This window comes from Typopeltis vanoorti, chromosome 4 (assembly GCF_054136105.1).
Source record: "Typopeltis vanoorti isolate ZY-2024b chromosome 4, IOZ_Tvanoo_1.0, whole genome shotgun sequence".
NCBI classification, from domain to species: Eukaryota; Metazoa; Arthropoda; class Arachnida; order Uropygi; family Thelyphonidae; genus Typopeltis; species Typopeltis vanoorti.
The window spans coordinates 60,609,252-60,632,201 of record NC_143552.1 but is presented as its reverse complement, the minus strand read 5'-3'; the positions used below and the strand labels follow the sequence as shown (position 1 = coordinate 60,632,201).

General features: G+C 36.7%; 1 protein-coding gene across 1 annotated transcript in view; it reads right to left on the bottom strand.

Moving 5' to 3' along the window:
• LOC150107354 (armadillo repeat-containing protein 10-like) overlaps nt 1-22,950 on the bottom strand; it is a 92,372-nt gene that overhangs the window by 30,400 nt on the left and 39,022 nt on the right. The window contains exon 4 of the mRNA XM_090391809.1: nt 8,788-8,922. Coding sequence (XP_090247935.1) covers nt 8,788-8,922 — 135 coding nt within the window. The remainder of the gene's footprint in view (nt 1-8,787; nt 8,923-22,950) is intronic.

Genomic DNA, 22,950 nt, shown 5'->3' with positions numbered 1-22,950 from the left:
CTTATGACGTACTGTCATAAGCAACCATGTGAAATTGCAAGTCATTCTATCAAGTAGTTTGTTTTATACAGTTGTCTGAAGCAAAAGTGTTGTTTGTCTCCCTTGAAATGGATAAAATTGAGTATTGTGCAGTTATAAAATTCTTTGTAAAAGAAGGTTTAATGCCAAAAGAAAGTCATTCGAAGTTCATAAAAGTTTATGGGCACTCTTCTCCTTTGTTTTCGACAATTAAGAAATGGGCTGCTGAGTTTAAATGGTCGTACCATCCTTGAAGATAATCCACGTGAAGGACGTACAAAAAGTGTAACAACACCAGAAATCACTGATCAAGCGCACAATGGGGTATTGGATGACGGTGAGTCAAAGTGTGTGAAATTGCTGAGACTACAGGCATTTCAAACGACATGTAGGATATATTTTGCATGAAGAATTGCATATGAAAAAGCTTTGTGCAAGATGGGTGCCGTGCTTGCTCACAGCAGATCACAGCACTGTTCAGAAATTTTCATGCGAGTGCATGAAAATTTCTGAACAGTGCTTGGAATGTTTTAACAAGAATAAACTGATTTTGTGCATCAATTTATTACTATGGATGAGACTTGGATTCACCATTACACACCAGAATTCAAACAGCAGTCAAAACAGTGGACAGAAGCTGGTTGTTCAGCACCAAAGAAGACGAAGTCGATTCCATCAGCAGGAAAGGTCATGGCATCGGTGTTTTGGGATGCTGAAGGCATTTTGTTTATTATCTTGAAAATGATAAAACAATAGCAGGGGGAATATTATTCTGATCTTTGAAACCAGACTAGAAGAAAAAATTTGTGGGAAAAGACCTGGTTTGCAGAAGAAAAAATCATCTTTCACCAGGACAATGCACCTGCCCACAAAGGTGTTTTGGCAATGGGAAAACCAAGGGATCTGCACTATGAATTGTTGGAACATCCACCCTATTCCCCAGTTTTGTCTCCCTCTGACTTCTGTCTCTTCCCAAAACTAAAACTCTTCCTCGCTGGTCAGTGTTTTTCTTCGAATCAAGAGGTGATCGCAGCTGTACAAAGGGTATTTTGCAGATCTTACTGAGAACTACTACAGGGACAGGATAATGGCGCTGGAGGATCGCTGGAATAAATGTATTAGTCTAAGGGAGATTATGTTGAAAAATAAATATAATTTTGAAATTCTAAATTCGTTTTTTCATTGTTAGGCCAAGAACTTTTCAGACACCCTCGTAATATGCCACTGGAAATCTAATCATGGCAAAGTGCATAACTTTACACTTACTAACATTAAACTGACAGCCATTTTTGTTTGTCCAAATATCCAGCCTATTCAAATCATTTTGTAAGTGCTGAATACCAGTAGCATCCCTGATTATCTTCATATCATCAGCAACCAATTGCACATCTGATGTTAGACCCTGCCTGATGTTATTAGTGTATAGACTGAACAATAATGGCCCAAGGACTGAACCCTGAGGTACACCACCGGTCACCTTAAATCTGGCAGATTCACACCTGCTTTATACCACTTTTTGATATCTATCTGTCAACCATTCCCTAATCCATCCAGAGTTTATATTTCAATCCCATATTCTCCAGTTTATGCAACATCCTCTTATGTGATATCCTATCAAATGCCTTAGAAAAATCCAATATTATCATAGTGTATCCATTCCCATTATCCAACTCGGCTGTAACATTGTTATAAAATATAAGCAAATTGCTAAAACATGACCTTCCTTTAGTAAACCCATGCTGTTCCTTGCAGAGTATAGCATGTTTGTCTACCCATTTCTGTATGCGAGTTCTTACCAACTTCTCTAAAATCTTCACTACCACACCAGAGATACTGACAGGTCAGTAGTTACACACATCAGTTTTTGCACCATCCTGTGGTATCATTCCTGAGCTGAGACTCAAGTTATACAAATATATGAAAGGACTAGCGCCAATTTGGCTGAACATTCCTTTAGCAAACGGGCTGATATTCCATCTGTCCCTATATATAGACAAATTCTTATTCAAGTTATGCAATAGCTCTTCAACTTCATTTTCGTGCACATCTAATTCTTCATCGAACGTAACAGTAGCACTATGCACCATGTTACATAAACCTGGTTGATATATCTTAGCAAAGTGAGCACTCATTAACTGAACAATCTCACTTGCTTCCGACACTCAAGTACCATCTACATTCAATAAAGTTATTCTTTCAAATTCATTCTTTCTTTTGCTTGTCCCATAATGATAAAATTCTTTTGGATAGCCTTTAACTTGCATGGCAAATTTCTTTTCATACTCCGATTTAGCTTTTCATACAATACTCATTACTTTTCTGGTCTGAGCTTTATATATATATATATATATATATATATATATATATATTTCATAACTCCTCTCACTTTTCTTCTTCTCATGATATTCTTTCCAGGTCATCTTCTTCTTGTGGATCTCTTGCTTAATAAAATTGCACATCTATTTCACTCCCAATGTATTTATTCTTCGAACACTAGGATACATTCAGATACCGCCTCATTTAAGCACTTTTTCAACGATTCCCATGCATTTCTGACATTTTTCAAATTCAGTAACTGATACATGGAACCAAAGATATATTCTCCTAAGTTGATCATAATTTCCAGCCTTGTAGCTTAACACGTAACCTGTTCAAATCAGAGCACCAATACAATTAGATACTTCCCAAGAAAGCACAGCATGATCGCTGTCACCAACTGGTGATAAAATAACCATATTCTTAACAGAGACCCCTTCTGACACTATGAGCAAATCCAAAAACTCTTTAACCTCATTCCTATTTTTTCACATGCTGCTTGAGGAAATTGTCTTGCAACAATTCAATAAATTCCTCTTCTTTCTTATCATGAGATTTCTCATCTACCCAATCAATGTTTGGAAAATCAAAGTCACCCATAATGGTCACTCATTTGGCACCCATAAGGCTAAATTTGAGACGCTCAGTTTCATCTGAACCGAGCCAGCAGGTCTACAATACTCCACCATATATTTCATTTTGTTAGCCTCCACTTCACACCAGATAGACTCAAACTCGCCACTACATGGGACATTGTTACCATCATGTTTTCTTGCGTTTCTATCCTAACTGGACTTAAGTCATCTGATATCATTAATAGTACTCCTCTCGATCCCAGTTACCATATCCGATTCTGATAGCCAGGTATCATTAATGCCAACAATTTTAGGCCACATTATATTCAATAAATAAACTCAATCTAGCTTATTCTTATAATTAGATATGCAATCTATTTGGCCTTTTCGCAAAACTTTCTCTTTTCCCTCTTTAGACATACTTAAAAGCTCAGAACCAAAAGCATATTGTCCCACCCCTTTGCCACATACATAACCATGTTCGAAGACATTCATATCTTTATCATGTTTGCATACCATAGTTGAACTTTCATACACATTTTTCCCATTCCTCCCCTTGATGATTTAGTTTCTCTGACTCTGCATTAGGTGTCATACCAAGAAGTAATTTTTCCAGGCTCCTGATGTCAAATGAATTCAAGTGCAGGCCATCCCTCTTATACAAGTCTTTTCTGTCATCAAACTCATTCTACACATCTAAAATCTCACATCCATTTCTCCTACACAGCCCGCACGTGAAATCATTTGCTATCATCACCACCCTCCTTAACTCAGAACTGTCATATATGGGTAACAATCGTACAATTTTTACTCTCACATTTCTTTCTCACTTCTTCCAACAGACCTTTCATATCTTCTCTCATACAATATTTGTCACCACTTAAATTATTAGTACCTACCAGAACTATCATCTCTTTTTTACCTTTCTTTTTTGTTTTTCAATTACATTTGTCATATTTTTAATTTTCAACCAAGTGAATCTAGAACTGGTTACTCCCTTGACAAGTACATTTTAAGATTAAGTCACCATACTATATTACTTTTTTTTTCTTAGATTTTAACTGACTTACCTTGTTATTAATATTATGATTACCAAGTTCAGTACTTTCCAGCCTGTTCTTGTTCTGATCCTGTCTAAGTTAAGTCAAACGTTTTTTCACCTTTTTTAATTCTCTGGTCGATTTTCTAATAATTTCTTTTAATTGAGATATTTCTAATGTTAGCTTATGTGGGCACAAAATGCATTTAAGTTGATCAGCACCAAAACAGTCAAATATTAATAATTAGACAATTAATTATGACTTTTATGCATCAAAAATTATCCAATATGTAGCTTGTCATACATGTAAAGTCACTTTTCTTCTTCAAAGAAACAGAATGAATGTATAACGAATTTATAATCAGTGTTGCAATTTAAATCCATTATTATTATTATTATTATTGAGGAACTAAACAGAGTTATAAGATTCATTGTTGGACACCATCTTAAACAACACAAATCTATCATATTCTTTAAATTCATTCACTGCTTGTGCTCACACTACCCTATGTATTCCACAGTCCCACCACCCTCCATGCAAAAAAACAACTCTCACCTTCTTGCTCACCGCTTCCATTCGTAACTTCTAAGGCTGGGGGAGTTCTATCATATGAAAGAACTCCCCCAGCGTCAATCCTGCAACTATCCCTTAACAGTTTAAATGTCTTAATCATATCACCTCTCCTTCTTCTATTGCCCAAACTCTGCAAACTGCATGCCCTCAGTCTATTCTCATAGCTAACATTGTACATTCCTGATAACATTTTTGTGATCCACTTTGTACTCTCTCCAAGGACAATAATTCAGATGTAGTCTGATCAGAGCTTTATACAATGGAATCACATCCCTTCTATCTCTGCTGGTCAGCATTCTTCTCAGTACTGCAGCAATCCTCTGGGCTACCTTCATCACTTTTGAAAACAGCTACCATATTGACATTATTACTAAGAACCCTTTCCAACTTCATGTCACTTGCAAACAACTAAATATCTCCCTGCAATCCATTGAAAATGTCATTGATATATAGATTAAACAATACAAATTCCAATACTGAGCCCTGATAGACCCCACTTGTAACCTTCTGCTTCCTGGATATTCCTCCCACATGCACAAATCTCTGATACCTATTAGACAGCTAATCCCCAATACAATTCACTAACCCAATAATCAAACCTATGTGCTGTAACTTAAATATCAGCTTATCATGTGGTACCTTGTCAAATGCCTTTCTAAAATCCAAAAAAATGGCAGTATACATGCCTTTCCCTCATTAACTACTTTTGTTACTTTATTATAAAAGGCAGTTAGATTATTAAAACAAGAGTACCCCTAAACAAACCAATGGTGACCCTCACAGATAACATTACCCTCATATGCCCAATACTGTAAACAATCTCTCACTAATTTCTCCAAAATCTTAACAACAACAGAAAAAATACAACCTGACAAAAATGGGAGTAGAGTGATTGATGAAGAAGACATAGTGGAGTTGTTTAATGATCCTTTATTGTGGGATTTCATCCTGGAAAAGAAGGTTTTATTACCAGAGGGATGGGAAGGGTTAAAGGTTTGGAAGAGCAACAGAAGAGTGTTACAAATTCTAAGTTCTCTGGATGTCAATAAGACAATGGGATTGAAAGAATTTCACCATGTGTTTTTAGAGAATATGCTGAGGAACTGACAGCCTCCATTGACTTGGGTTTTCAGCGAGAGTCTGGCTATGGGAAAAGTGTCCATGGAGTAGAAGGAGGGAGGATAGTCTCAATGCATTAATCATTTGAATTTCCCATTCAAATGATCACTTGTTTTGCACTTGCCAATTGCCTAAACATTTCTTGCTCCTCAAATTCTGTATTTATTCCTTGATCTAGAGCAATATCCCACTAAATATCTTGTCATGTCCTGCTCACCCGTCCCCAACCTCACACCACATACTCTCAAAACTGTTAGTACCATTTCCCATGGTATTAATGGCAGAGTATCATAAGCAATACTCCACCATAGCATTTGTCCTTCCCATCCTGCCAAAATACACTATGCCCTTCTATGTCTTTCCTGTCGGTATATCATCTTCATTCAACCATGTTTCACAGATCCTAAAAATCTTTGCACCAGCTGAGGATATGCTATCAGAGCCATGTTATCCATACTGGATGTCAATTTAATGTATGATAGATACGCAGTATCTATCATACATTAAATTATGTATAATATGATAGAAGGTATGATAGATACTGCGTGATGCCAAAATTTTGACATCCTGTGCACTCACAATTGCTCTACTCAACTTTGCATCATCAGCAAACAAGTGAACACTTCCTCTCAGATCCTTTTCTATATCGTTAATGAACAAATTGAAAAGTAGTGGTCCAAGAACAGAACCCTGCGGCAGACCACTAGTCACCAGCCATCTTTTGGACTAATTCCTGAATAAACCACTCTCTGGTATCTCTCCATCAACCACCCTCTTATCCATCTCACCAACCCTATATCCATCACCCATCTGCTCCAGTTTACTAATTAGAGTTCCATGTGGTATCCTGTCAAAGGTCTTGGCAAGGTCCAGTAGAATCACTGTAAACCCATTACCCTTATCCAGTTCAGCCGTCACCTGTGTTATAAAACATGAGCAAGTTACTGAGGCATGATCTACCCTTCACAAAACCATGTTGTTCCCCATACAGCATCCCATTTTTATCTATCCAATCCTGTATTCTTCTCTTGATTAATTTCTCCAAGAGCTTGACAATGATTCCTGATACGCTAATCGGTCGGTAATTTACAACAGCAGTCTTGGAACCTCCTTTATACAGTGGAACTATTTTCCCCTCTTTCCACCCCCTCGGGACTAACCCTGACCCAAGACTCAAATTAAACAAAATGGTCAAGGGTACTGACAATTCTTTAGCCGCTTCATGTATGACACGAGCTGATATACCATCCAATCTCACAGATGTATTGACATTGAGGTTTTGCAATAGACTACTCACCTCCACTTCATTCACCACAATTCCTGTATAATCTATTGGTTCCTTCATTTCTGCAATGTCACCACCTGGATGATATATTCTTGCAAAGTGCTCGCTCAGTAATTCAACTATATCAACTGATTCGGTAACCTCCCTATCATCAGCATTCTTTAAAATCATTCTGCCGTATACATTTTTTCTTTTACTTGGAACATATCGAAAAAACTGTTTATGATTCTCTTTAGCCTGCATGGCCAATGTTCTTTCATAATCCTTTTTTGCTTTTCTTACCACACTCGTTAACCTTCTGGCCTGCGCTTTATACTGTTCATGTGCCTGCCGGTCATCTTTCTGCTTAAATTCCCTCCATAGTTGTTTCTTTTTTTGCAGCTCAAGCTTAATGGTGTTATTCATCCATTTAACCCCTACTTGATTTATTATTCGGACTCTAGGTAAATACAGTCAGCCAGTGCTTCATGCAAACACTTCTTAACTGCCTCCGATGCACTATCAACTTCTAGCCCTTGCAGTTGTACATGCCATGGCACTGAACCAATCAAACTCCTAAGCTTGTCATACTTACCAGCCCAATAATTCCACATGTACCCTGTCTTAATTGTAAATTCCACACCTTTAGCCACCTTCCTAGTGAAGACCCTATGATCACTCTCACTAATTGGTGGCAATGTAGTCATATTCGTTATTACAGCGAAATTCTCAGATGCAATTACTAGGTCAAGCACTCTCTGACCCCTAGTATTTTCCAATACATGCTGTCGCAGATAGATATCCCTTAATAACCACATAAAATCCAATTCCTTCCTCACATATGTCCTCTCCTCCTTCTAATCAATGTGTTACCATAGTTGAAATCTCCCATAATAATTACCCTCCTTCCACTCATTTCTTCTATTTGCTTATGCATACTATCTCCACCATCTATTCCATCACCTAGTCTATAGCAGCACCCAACTGTATATTTTGTTCTGCTAATTTCAATCTCACACCAAATAGCCTCAAATGTGCTCTTTTCTCTATCCTGCAGTTTCATTTCTATTCTCCTTGGCTGTATCATCAATAACACCCCCCCCCCATTTTATTCTCCCTGTCACTCCTGAACACATCATACCCCTCACATTCAATCCCACTGGCTGTGTCATCTTCTGTCAGCCATGTTTCATTAATGCCAATAACCTGTGGTCTGGAAGTGCCAACCAAGGCCAAAAATTCTTCCTTCTTGTTCTTAATACTTCTGGCATTAGTATACATGAATCAGAAGCCGATTTCTCCCATCCCTAATTTGATGCCTTATACTAACTATCCCTTCTGATTCATGGTCTTTCCTACTCGCTTAGGCATATTACACACATTCACACACTCAACTGTCTCCCGAAAGTCTGCATATCTACTCCCCCCCCTTAACAACTCTAGTTTCCCTGATTCTGCACATTCACTTCTACTACATTCGACAACACCTTTTCAAGTCTCCATACACCAAATCCATTCAAATGTAAACCATCCGTTTTATATAAATCCTTTTTCCAATATTATACATTCATTATGTTTATTTACAGGAGAAAAATAACTTGATTTAATACTGATACTGAATAACAGTGTCAGTATTAAATCTTAAAATATAATATGGATATCTTGTACAGCAAAAGTTCTACTGTACAGCAAATACAATAAAATTTGATAAACACAAATATGTTTATTAAAAACATAACTTTATTAGTGTGCAAACAAATAGATAACTAATAATATTTATTATTTTATTTTAAATGAAGTGATTAACACGTGAAACAATAAACCAAATTAGGACAGCAATATAATAAACTTGTAACTACTGCACATATTTTGAAATGCTGACCTGGAATAACACTTGGCTTCTTTCATTCACAGCAAGATTTGAAACAGCTTGTGTTGTTGCTACTTTTACAGGTTCAGATGGATGAGTAAGCAGATCTTTTAAAAGCACTAAAATACCAGCACTGCAAAGAAGGTCCTGTGTATTAGAAAAATGCAACTGATCAAAACTATAACGGCAATGTGTTTTAAAAGTATGAGTGAAACTATGTTTTATATTCTTAAATAGAAATTATTATTATGAAAATAATGTTTACATAAGAATTGCTTCTGAATTTATAATTTATTCTTTGTTGCATTCAAAGTTGTCTTCATCATCAGGGAAACCTTTTTTTTTTTTTTTTTTTTTTTTTTGTAAACACAATTTTCAAGTATATGATTCTTGAAGAACTAGTTTCTCAGTTCATTTGGTAAAGAAACAGCCATATTAATAGGAAATATATGAAGGATTACAACAATATTTTATGAAACATAAATGGTTAAAAAATAATAATAAAAACAGGGAAGAGTACTTAATGATAGTAAATGAAATTAATATTATAGCAACTTTGGGAAGTCCAAGGACTCAACAAGAAAGGTTCCCTCTGAGTTACTCAGCCTAAATACTTATTTCTTTCTCTCTCTCTACTTCCATTCACATACTACATGCCATGAGAACCTGGACCTCACATTCTTCCTAACCACAACCATAGTCAACTTCTAGGGCTGGCCAAGTTCTATTCAAACCTGCAATAAGCTGCAAAAATCTGTATTATCTATATTTCAAGTTTTCCTTACTAACTTGTAAGGAGAACTTGAAGCCGTCCTGGTTGGCCGAGTGGTTAGCACATCTGCTCCCAAGTCATAAGGCTGCGGGTTCAAATCCTGCTGTGGGCATGGATTTTGTGATTGTCTGTGGAAATACTAGTGGTAGTAGTGGGTAGTAGATGGCGCTAGTGTAGTTGGTGGATTGAGTGGTGGAGAGAGCAAGAGCTGAAGAGTAGGTGCCCTCCCTCGATGAGTCTTTCGACTCCCTGGAGGTGTCACGTAATAATAAATAATAATAAAATAATAAAAATTTCCTCTCATCTACCTATTCCTAAAACTGAAGATCCTATTCCAGCTATCTGTCTTCATATGCACAATTCCATATGTTATCATCTTGGTTACCTGTAGTTAATCTTTTCAACTCCTCCTATAAGAATTCAGTTGCACATTAATCATATTAAGCCTGAATTCTTACAACAACAACAACAAAGAGGGATAAGCATGAACTAGAGAATGCAACCTACCTTGAAAAATATGAACTGTCATCTTTCTGTTAATGAGCTAGGTAGACATGATAGCATGCACATAAAATATGTGTTTTATATCCTAGAAGGTATAAAAGAAAATGAACAGAGAAGAATCAGAGAGAAGGGAATATAGAAAAGAATAGGGAGTGAAAAGGGGAGGAATGGAAGAAATGGAAATAACTGAGGGAGTAGAGAAGTCTAGACCTGAAACATGGACCTAGCAGAGCGACAGGTTAGAATGATTAGAAGTCTGGGAAAAGTAGCAAGTCACATGTGATTCCTGGTAAGAAGTCACAGGGGAATAAGGCTAATAGCAAAGAATATGAATCTAACTGAAATGTAGCAACAAATGGAAAAAGTAAAAGAAAGCACAAAACTTCAGCCTGAAGATTTATTCATAACTTAGGTATAAGTCAAGTTGTGATTCAGGAATCCAGAATTCATGAGCTGTTGACAACAATCTATAAGACTCTGAAAGAAGACTAACTTTCTTATGTGTTAGAAAATAGCGACTCTAGCTCCACTGTATACAACAACTTTCCAGAGACTGGTTACGGATAGGAGACAGAACTGTTCTATCCATAAACACATTAACTGAGGTAAGATATTGTCTTGGTGTTAAAGAAGAAAAGAAATGGCATAGCATTTCTTAAATATATATGGTATATTATACAGTATTATACAATTATATATTATATAATATATAGTACAGAGGACAACCGTTGGAGAGGTATTATATCCTCTGGTACTATAGTATATAGTACTATATACTATAGATGGGTTGGGAATGGTTTTGCTAATGATAGCAGAGAAACTGAAGCCAAAATGAGAGAAGTGTAAAACCTCATATGAAATTTTGTTGTATCATGTATCAAGTTTTTGTCTGAAGAAAATATATATAAGGAATTATTGATGTTTATAAAATTACTAAATTCTTGTGTATGTAATAACTTTGTTACAAAATTTTGTGCTATTCAAATTGATGTCATGCAAGTTGTGACATTAGCATATCTTGTGGTTAACATGACTCCGAGATGATGGGAATCTCAAGAGACACACATGCACACTAAGTGCAAGAATTGAGCTGTTGCTCCAGAAAGGAAAGTGTCTTTTTCTTCCCTGGGATTATTGGCATGTGAAGAGGTCTGCTATCAATTGTCGGAGCACCTTGTGTGAGGAGATTAGTGTAGGTCATCACTGAGAGATCAGTGATAAGGGGAAACATTTCACCAGAAGAAAAGAAATTCACTGAGGGAGAAGGCAATTGTCACCAGCCAAGGTCGCCCGCATTGCTGAAGGAACACAGAGGAAAGGGAAAGTCAGCAATCATGACAAGGGAATTGGCAGGAAGAATGGAACAGTATTGCTCAGACAAGGAAATGAATAAGGAATGTCCTACAGAAATGAACTCAATGGAAATTACTTCGTCGTAAGTACTTAGAAGAATATGTAAATACTTCTGGACAATACATGTAATATGTTATTGTTCCATAGTCAATTGTGCTAATATCATTTGTTTTATGATACTCTCAAATAAGTATCTAAATACAAGGGTAAGAGAATTGTTATGTATAGTGAATTTAAGTTAATGTAAAATTGGGCTCATGCTCAGCATGTTTGAATGAGTGAATGTATAGGAATGACTTGTAAGGTGTACTAAATTATAGGCAGGTTATGTGATAAAAATGTCCAGACTTTAGAAAACTTAAGTTCAAGATATTTTCTCATGGAATTGTCTAACTGATTTTTTTTTTTTGGACCTCTGTTTATAGCTAGATCAAACATTGTAATAAACTATTCGAGTAATGTAATATAATATAAATTTTGTGAAACAACACAGAGAAGCTGGTTGTCAATGCACTAATCATAAAAACTACAAACATAGACCAACTAAGAATAGGGAATTTATGTTAGTTAATAAGTATATGCCATAGCTCAAATGAGAATATTGGTTGGAGATAAAGGGAAATAACATTTATTTCATTTATTTTATCTCCACTTAAGACTCTTATAAAGTCAAACTCAAAAGGATTTAACTGGAATAGTCGATAAACAAATAAGTTAAATACAGAGTGTGAATGAGAATAAGGAAATCAAAGATAAATAAAGAGATTAAAATAGAAATAACAAATGATACAGATAAAATAGGGGTTATAACAGGAGTACATCAGGAGGACAGAGATGCATAGAGTAGTTCTTCTGAGGCTATCTGGTGTGAAATAGAGCCCCACAGAATGAAATATGTAATTGTTGCTGCTATAATCCAGGGGGTATAAGGGAGAATGTAGATGACATGCATTGACAAATTAGCATGATAAGTGCAGGCCAAGTAATTATTATGGGAAATTTCAACTATGGGGACACAGATTGGGAGGAGGAATGGGAAGGGAGGGAAAGGAATGGAATTTATATATCTACTGAGAAATAATTACCTGAGATAGCATGTAATGGAGGGACATGAAATTGTAGAGTGCAGAATCTGGTAATACATCAGAGAATTTAACAGTAACCAATTTAGCTACACTGCCTCTGCTTGGGGAAAGATCTCTTTTTAACTTATATGTGTGTGTGCTGAATGCTTCCACACACCATTCAGCACACATATATATACTGAGTTTAAGACTCACACAATAACTGGACACAGCAGTCCAGATAAAGTCTTATCAAAGTCTTGTAAAATAGGAGAATAATTCTTTTTTTTTTTTAATTAATAATCTATTCAACAATGTGATGCCTTAACCATCTTAGCAATTTGGTCCCTAAACTTTAATCCATTGTCTACTAGAGGGTGTCCCAAAATTCACGCAAGATTTAAATTTAGCGCCATTTGTGCGGTAAAGTGTTGCCAACGAGAAAAAAAAGACAGCATGACACCTGACAGTTCAGGGTTATTAAAAATGGAGCGCTACACAAAAGAACAACGCATTTTCATTGTTGAGCAATATTTTAAAAATAATGAAGATTTGGCAGCTACAGTTCGCAATTTTCGTACAAAATATGGTCGGAATAGTGATTTAACTTCATCAACTGTGAAAAGATTAATTAAAAAATTCAAGGAAACTGGATCAATTAGTGATCTTATACACTCGGGCCGTCCTTCAACAAGTCGTTCAACAGAAAACATCGAAGCAGTTCGTGAGAGTGTTGCTGAGAGTCCAGGAACATCAATTCGGCACCGTGGTCTTGAATTGGACATTTCGAGAAGCTCTCTACAGCATATTCTCACGAAAGATTTGCATCTTTACACTTACAAAGTTCAATTGAACCAAGAACTGAAGTCTACTGACCACACACAGCGAAGAGAGTTCATTGAATGGTTTATGAAACAACAACAACAAGTGGATGCTTATTTTTTGAACAAAATCATCTTCAGCGATGAGGCTCATTTTCATCTTGATGGCTTCGTTAATCGACAAAATTGTTGCATTTGGGGTTCAGAAAATCCAAAAATGAGTGTTGAGAAACAAATGCATCCACAACGTGTCACTGTTTGGTGCAGATTTTGGGCTGGAGGCATCATCGGTCCATTCTTCTTCGAAAATGCGGCTGGTAAGGCAATAACAGTTAAAGGTGCTCGCTATCGCGACATGATAATCCAGTTTTTTGTGCCTAAATTGCAAGATATGGATGTGGATGACATGTTGTTTCAACATGCCATACAGCCCGAGAAACAATTCAATTACTGCATGAGTCATTTCCTGGTTGTGTAATTTCCCGTTTTGGTGATCAGAATTGGCCGCCCATATCATGTGACTTAACACCGTTGGACTTTTTTCTTTGCCAACAAGCCAACGACCACCCATGCCTTGAAGGAGGAAATTGAGCGCTGTATCAATGAAACTCAGCCACATTTATGCAAAACGGTCATGGAAAATTTCGACAAAAGAGTGCGTATGTGCCAGAAAAGCCATGGAGGCCATTTACCCGATATGCTATTCCATGCATAACCCTATACTGTATACTTTATGAATCAATAAGAAATTATAATTTTTAATTAAAAACCTGTGTTTTCTATCAAAATTACTTCTTGCATGAATTTTGGGACACCCTATATAACCTTGAAGTCTCCAGCTTTATTGTCTATTTTTAACAAATTACTAATAATGTAACACTTTGCTTACAATGTTCTCAATCCAATAATTGCACTCAGTAACATTAAACTGGCAGTCATTAATATCTGACTTAGACTGTTCAAGTTGGCCTGCAGGGAGTTTGTATCATTATTATTATTATGTGCGACTCCAGGGAGTCCTTAGACTCATTGAGGGAGGCCCTAAACATCACGACCACACAACTATTCGACATTCTCACAGTATCTATCATACCTTGCCTTGAACTCACTCACTGTCATAGCACCCACAACAGACTCTGGCAGCTTATTCCACTCATTTACCACTCTAAAAGTTAAGAACCCAGCTCTAACACCCTTGCTGGCCACACTCTTGCCCAGCTTCCATAGATGTCCCCTAGTTCTCCCACCACCAGTCCTGATCTCAAAAATATCCTCTGAATTAATCCTATAGAAACCCTTCAGCAATTTGAATGTCTCAATCATATCTCCCCTTTTCTGCCTATCAACCAATTTCTGCAACCCAAAAATCTTGAACCTGTTTCTCATAAGGTTCATGGTTCATTCCATAGACCTGCTATCATCTTGGTCACACGCCTCTGGATCCTCTCCACCTCCTCCCCATCAAGAAGAAACCTAGGTGACCAAATCTGGGCACAGTAGGCAAGATGAGGTCTTATCAAGGCTCGGTACAGAGGAACAATAACTTACTTGTCTCTGCTCGTGAAAGTATTTTTCAACAACCAAGTGAGTTGATGAGCTGATTTAGCCACTTTTGCAATGTGCCCCCTAAACTTCATCTCCCTATCCACCAACACTCCCAAGTCCTTGGCCTCATCAATCTCCTGGAGTACAGTTCCACCTATGTGGTATACTGCTGCTAATCTTTTCACTCCAAAATGCATAACCTTCACTTTGTCACATTAAATTGACATCTATTCTCCCCCAGAACTCCAATCTATCCAAATCATCCTGCAAGATTTTGACATCTTCTGCATTCATTGTTGCCCTACCCAACTTTGCATCATCAGCGAACAAATGAACCGTTCCTATTAGATCCTTCCCTATATCGTTAATGAACAAATTAACCAGCAGTGGTCCAAGAAGAGAAACCTGGGCACACCACTAGTCACAGGCCGTCTTTTGGACTGTACTCCTGAGTAAACTACTCTCTAGTATCTCTCCATTAACCACCCTCCTATCCATCTCACCAATCCTATATCCATTCCCATATGTTGCAGTTTACGGATTAGACTTCCATGTGGTATCCTGTCAAAGCCCTTAGCCAGGTTCAGCAGTATCACTGTAAATCCATTACCCTTATCCAGTTCAGCCGTCACTGTGTTATACAACTTGAGCAAGTTACTTAGGCATGATCTGCCCTTCACAAAGCCATGCTGTCCCCCGTACAGTATCTCATTTTCATCAATCCATTCCTGTATTTTTCCTTTGACTACTTTCTCCAAGACCTTGACAACGACTCCTGATATGCTGATCGGTCGGTGATTTGCAACAGTTGTCTTGGATCATCCTTTATGTAGTGGAACTATTTTCTCCTCTTTCCACACCTTCGGGACTAAACCAGACCCGAGACTCAGATTAAACAACATGGTCAAGGGCACTGATAATTCTTTAGCCGCTTCACGTAAGACCCATGGCGGTATACCATCCAATACCACAGATGTATTCACATTAAGGTTCTGTAATAGACTATTCACCTCCACTTCATTCATCACAATTCCCGTATAAACTAATGGTTCCTTCATTCCTTCATTTCTTTCAATGTCATCACCTGGATGATATACTCTTGCAAAGTGCTCACTCAGTAATTCCCCTATATCAACTGTCTCTTATACTGAACTCAATTTAGCAAAATCAGCAAATAACTAGATATCATTAATATGTTAAACAGCATGGCTCAAAAATGATATCCTGTGATATAAAACACAGATTCAGTGCCTCCATACATCATTTTCAGTTGCCTGCTAGTCATCTACTCTCCATGACTCCATGATGTCACAAACTTTTTTTTTTTTTTTTGCATACCCTTTGAATTTGGAGAATTCTCTCAAATGCCTTGGCAAAATCAGAAGTAACATGGTATATTGATTTCACTTAGCCAGTTCTACTGTCACTTTATTGCGAAGAGAGTGTTAAATAAGACCTACCTTTTACAAAACCATGTAATCCTTTATTGTGATATTCACTTCTGGATGCAATTCACAAATAGCCTCTTCTGTACCTTGATGACCACACCGAGATAGTGACTGATCTATAATTTTTTGCATTCATTTTAACTTCTTATCTCCTATCCTTCCCATCCATCCCTTACGATGGGTTGACCCCCCCCTTTACTGAGGGACTTATGACGAATTAATGCAGGAATTCGTCATTCCTCTGCTGCATTCCCAAAGGGAGATAAGACCAGTTTGCCTGTTCTGGGGAGGGGGTTTGAAAAAACCCAAGTTTCTAGAGGGAAAAAACCCCTACCTTTGTATGAGACTGGTTCTGCACATCACTGATGAGAACTGAATCCAGGTCTTTCCAACCAAAGGGCTTCGTCTATATCGAATGAGTTATAGAGGCTCTATTTTGACTTGTCTTGTCATTTTAACTTCACTCTTACATAATGGAATTGTTCGCTCATCAGGGATCATGCATGCATATGCTGAGACTCAATCTGAACAACTAGGTCAGGGATATTGCTAACACTCCTTTATATTCCTTCAGCATCTATACTGACAGCCTATCCAATCCCACTGCTGTATTTGAATAGCTCTTGCAACCTTGCAATAGCTAACTGATCTATCTCTATTCTCTCATCCAGTTCCCCCCCCCCTCCACTCAGCATTCAGAGATCTAATAGAATGGAATGTATTTTACCATATTCAGCACATAACAACTCTGCTATTTCTAGTGCATCTGGAACTTCCTTACAAATCACATTCATTACATTGTTCTTCTATGGTCATTTTTCCTTTGGTTTGCTATACAGAGATAAAATTCTCTAGATTTTTCTTGATCTGTTCAGTTAATTTCTTTTCACAATTCCATTTTGCCTTCCTCAACCATTGTCTGCACTTTATACTGCTCCTGAGCCCTGTCATTACTCTTTGAATGATACTAAGATTCAGAAGACTCTGTTTTTAAGTGGCCTCTGATTTAAAGTGTTACTCATTCATGTACATATTTGACTGCAACTCTTAAGATGCAGTCAAATATATCTGCATAACCTTGAACTACCTCCCATGAACTTCTACCATGCAGTTTCACATCATGCCAAGGTGCTGCTTCAAGCTGCCTTCTCAGATTTTGCAATCACCTGCTTTAGAGTATCACATATTTCTTTTTGGTCAATGCATTCGCAAGCATCGTGGATTTCCAACTTGGTCAAATCTGCATACCACCTTTCAACACATGCTTTTATCTCTTTCACACTATTATCACCATCATTCGACTATTAAATTATTTAAAGAATTTGCGACGTATACTGGAATATTAATTAAAATAAACTTTAATAAATACTTCCTATATTTCGACAATGTCACATTGCCCCTATCGGTCTGAAAGCATCAGTTCTTGTCTGATTACTGAAGTTAAGCAAACCTGAGCCCAGTTAGTACTCGGGAGGGTGCCACCTGGGAAAGGCAGGACAGCAAATATCAGAATTTCAGAACACAAAGACTACATCCATTTTCACCAGTACAGCCACTCTGGGCTCACAGCCCATGCTCTGGATACCTGCCACAGAATACGTTGGAAGAAAGCCAAAATAATGCACCACAGCAAGTTTAAGTATGAAAGATTATTCATGAATCAGCCTCAGCTCTAAAAAATGTTCCAAACCTCAACAAATTTGGCTGCATGAGACTGCCCCAAATTTGGGAGACTTGCATCATGAGAACATCAGCCCAACGGCCAAGACAACCCAATATAACCAGCTAAAGGCACCATTAGGACTTTAGGAACAGCAGTAGTTTCCTCTTTTCTACCTCATTTGCTTTTTGTAGTGCCTGCGTGCACGTGTCATAGTTGTATGTTCCCATGAAGATGGCAATGTGACATTGCCGAAATATAGGAAGTATTTATTAAAGTTTATTTTAATTAATATTCCAATATAAGTTGCAAATTCCTTAAATAATTTAATAGTCATGCCAACATATAAGCCTTTCTACAAGAATTATCACCATCATTCATACTTGCTTTTCTTCTTTCATGAAAAAAAAAAAAAAAACTTGCTAGGCAACCTAATCATTTGCTCCCTTGTATGAAATCATGGGCATATTCAACACTTCATAATCCTCAATCTGTCTGAACAATACACATTTCTGATATATTCTAGAACTATAATCTCCTCTTTTCTAAACTATTCACATTCACCAACACATATCCTACACCATACTGAATACTGAAATACAGAAAAGGTAGAAGAATCTATAAGCAGATCAGAGCCTTGAATGGAGTAAGCATGACATATGAGAAAGAAGAAGAAGAAGAGGAAGTTTACTGACATTTTGCTCGAAGAGTTGAAGGTTGTAGTTTGTTTGGGAACACTTCATAAGGAAGGCTACTTAGAGAACAGATGCAGATGAAATAAAAGAGGAATATACCAACACTTTTATTACTGCTTAATAATTTTTTACAACAAAATTTTCCCCTTTATTTTTTATCCCCAAATCAAAAACTGATCATACATATCCATTGCTAGAGACTATATGATGACATGTAATTTGATCTGTACCACAGTATTGCACTACCAACAATACTACTATTGTAAATTATTGGATATTTGTGTCAAATGAAACAATATATATTTTATTCTTTTCCTCCTTAAATATTCTAATCATACATTAATGGTTCATGTCCTATTAATGTAGGTTGAATATAATTTACTACACATTTAGTAATTTAAATATACTACACAAATATAGAATTTCTCTTAATTATCAGTTACCTATATATCCTGAAACCAAAAGATTCTTTTCCCTTCTACATAGCATTGATTTTGCTGGAAAGCATACATTAAATCTTTGCATGCCCCTATCCAATAAACAAATTAAAAGAACAAAACTTGTTGCATCCTTCGCCAGATATGGTCCAACACAATACAATCATTCCCATGCCTAGTGTGAACATGTTAATCATGTAGCACTATCATAGTATCCTGTACACTTCTTGAGATATACATCAGGAACCAAATGATGATACTGTCCAAGTAGATGGAAGTAATTAATGTAACAAATTAGCCAAATATTTGTGGTGATTTAAAAGGAACTGCATTACAGCAGAAAATGCAAGGAAGAATTGCAAATAACTGATATTTTTATCTTTATGCTGATGGGAGAATGAACAAGGGTAAAACATTATAGCGAGAAAATACACCCTTCTAAAAAAGATTTTATACCAAGAAGAAAAATAAACTGAAAGACCTGTATAAAATATTTTTGCTATGACTGTATATTAAACTGGACCTCATGAAGCACTTTACAAAAATTGATTGGCAGTCCAAGACTCAAGTGGAAGATTTCTTTGAAAAGATGAAGTGAAAAGGAGAGATTTATTTGAACCGCAAATCAGAGAAGTAGTAAAAGATGAATTCCAAGTCTTGCTAATCCGGATATCATTCACAGATATATATTCAGAGGTACTGTTAGAATTTTTAGGTGACAATAAACCTGAAGAATAGAAAAAATAAGCTGAAAAAAAATTCCTCTAGTAACATAAGAGATAGGTAATACTCTTAATTTAAGGCCATATATTTCAGCCTGAATATTATAGCCATCATCAGCGGCAACAACAGAATACACAATAGGATGCAAACAATAGATCATTGAAAAAGTAAGAGCTGTGTGATATTATACACAAAACAATGCAATGGTATAACTGAAGAAATATTGCAATGCTCATAATTCATTAGCTCTTAAAAAAAATTACTTTACTGATGTGTGATTAGAATAAGACTTTTCCATATCTTGGATATATATATATAGAAAAGCAGTTGTTCCAATTTAAGTTTGGACAGTGAAGTAAAGTCTCAGCAAACGTTCTTTGAACAAACATTCAAATTTATACCAAAAGTGATGAAGTAAGCATGTTTCAGATCATAGGATGTAGTGGTCTGTATTTATTCCATACTGTGCAAAGCCAAAATTTACAGATTTACTGTTGTTAATGTAAGATTAGCAACAGTAGATCTGAAAACTATTAGATTTTATTAGTCGCTAATATTTTTTCGACTAATAAAATCTAATAGTTTTCTCCGCTCTCCAGCCAAAAAAGACTGCGGGTTTGAATCCAGCCATGGACATGAATTGTGATTGTCTGTGAAAATTCTAGTGGTCGGCGGTAGATGCGTTGGTGTAGATGAAGAAGGAAGTTGCGGTTGGTGGAAACGGAGAGTTGTAGAGTAGGTGCCCTCCCTCGATGAGTCTTTGTACTCCCTGGAGGTGTTATGTAATAATAATAATAATTTCATAAAGATTCTGGAAATGAGCTCTGAGATGCCAGAAATGTAAAGAACTGGAACTCTGTGTACTGTTTCCTTTTTTTTAAGCTTACACGGTGATCCGAATGCATTTCTGAAAATTATGGAGACAACTACCGTGTTTGAATAAAAACTAGTTTAATATAACTAAAATCTACATTCGACATTTCGACCTTTATGTCAAGGTCATCTTCTGGAGCATACAACTATACACTGAAAACAAGCTACACTACAATCAAACTGGTTTGTTAAAGATACTGACCAACCGCTACAACAATTGTTGGCCTGACCTCTGGTGAAAAAAAAAAAAAATTCATCAACGCTAGAGTCCTATTATTAGTGTTATCTGTTGGTTGTAGAAATACATTGGGCGCAACAACAAGTAACTATCTATATACATATATTAACATCATGATTATACCTGTACATTCCAGCTTGGTATGGAATGGTTTCTAATACTAGTTGAAGATTGGCTGGAGTCCTGACTTATGCTGGATCTTATATATTAGGTAGACTAAATGTGTGCCATCCAGATCCTTGGAATTTTCATGCCATCTTTGTTGTTGATATTTGGATGGTTTATCAAGATTTTGCAGGCTTCCTTGAATTTCCTTTCATACCAGGTTTTTATGTGGTGTAAAGAGCGGGGGCTTTTCCAGTTGATATGGTGTAAGGTGTTGAGCACATGGTCTGAGAGGCCTGCTTCACCATAATGGCTATATTTAATGTGTCTAATGTGTTCTTTCTTGCGTATAGGGATTGTCCGTCCTGTTTCACCAATGTACGGTAAGTTACAGGTGCAGTGGATGCAATAGACTCCAGGATGTGCTAATGGGAGGAGAGGATCCTTAGAGGAGTTGAATATGGTTTTAAGTTTAGTGGGTGGTTTAAAGGTGGCATTCAGGTTATAATGTTGTAGGATTCTGTTGATTTTTTCTGATAACCCTTTAATGTATGGGATGGCTATGGTTTTACTGTAATCTAGATTCGTTTTTGTTGTTGTTTTATGGAGTATTTTATTAATAGTATTTTTGTTATAGCCATTATTTATGAATGTGTTGCTGATAATTTTTAGTTCTTGTTTCAGGGCTTGCTGGTTAGAGCAAATTGTTGTAGCTCTGTTTTTAAGGGTGTTAATGACTCCATATTTTTGTGATGGGTGGTGGTATGAATTAGCATATATGTATGTATTGGCCAGTGTGTGTCAGTTTTCGGTAGACCGTGAAGAATAGACTGCCTGAAGGAAGACGTGTGACTAGTGTGTCTAGGAACGGGAGCGAATTTTGATTTTCGATTTCGATGGTAAATTGTATGCGTTCGTGTTGTTTGTTCAGGTGGCTAAGGAATGTGTTTAACGTTTGTCGCCCGTGTGGCCGGATCGTGAACACGTCGTCACACAGGCGACATTCATAAATAATGGCTATAACAAAAATACTATTAATAAAATACTCCATAAAACAACAACAAAAACGAATCTAGATTACAGTAAAACCATAGCCATCCCATACATTAAAGGGTTATCAGAAAAAATCAACAGAATCCTACAACATTATAACCTCAATGCCACCTTTAAACCACCCACTAAACTTAAAACCATATTCAACTCCTCTAAGGATCCTCTCCTCCCATTAGCACATCCTGGAGTCTATTGCATCCACTGCACCTGTAACTTACCGTACATTGGTGAAACAGGACGGACAATCCCTATATGCAAGAAAGAACACATTAGACACATTAAATATAACCATTATGGTGAAGCATGCCTCTCAGACCACGTGCTCAACACCTTACACCAAATCAACTGGAAAAGCACCCGCTCTTTACACCACACAAAAACCTGGTATGAAAGGAAATTCAAGGAAGCCTGCGAAATCTTGATAAACCATCCAAATATCAACAACAAAGATGGCATGAAAATTCCAAGGATCTGGATGGCACACATTCAGCCTATCTAATATATAAGATCCAGCATAAGTCAGGACTCCAGCCAATCTTCAACTAGTATTAGAAACCATTCCATACCAACTGGCTGGAATGTACAGGTATAATCATGATGTTAATATATGTATATAGATGGTTACTTGTTGTTGCGCCCAATGTATTTCTACAACCAACAGATAACACTAATAATAAGACTCTAGCGTTGATGAATTTTTTTTTTTTTTTCACCAGAGGTCAGGCCAACAATTGTTGTAGCGGTTGGTCAGTATCTTTAACAAACCAGTTTGATTGTAGTGTAGCTTGTTTTCTGTGTATAGTTGTATGCTCCAGAAGATGACCTTGACATAAAGGTCGAAATGTCGAATGTAGATTTTAGTTATATTAAACTCAAGTTTTTAT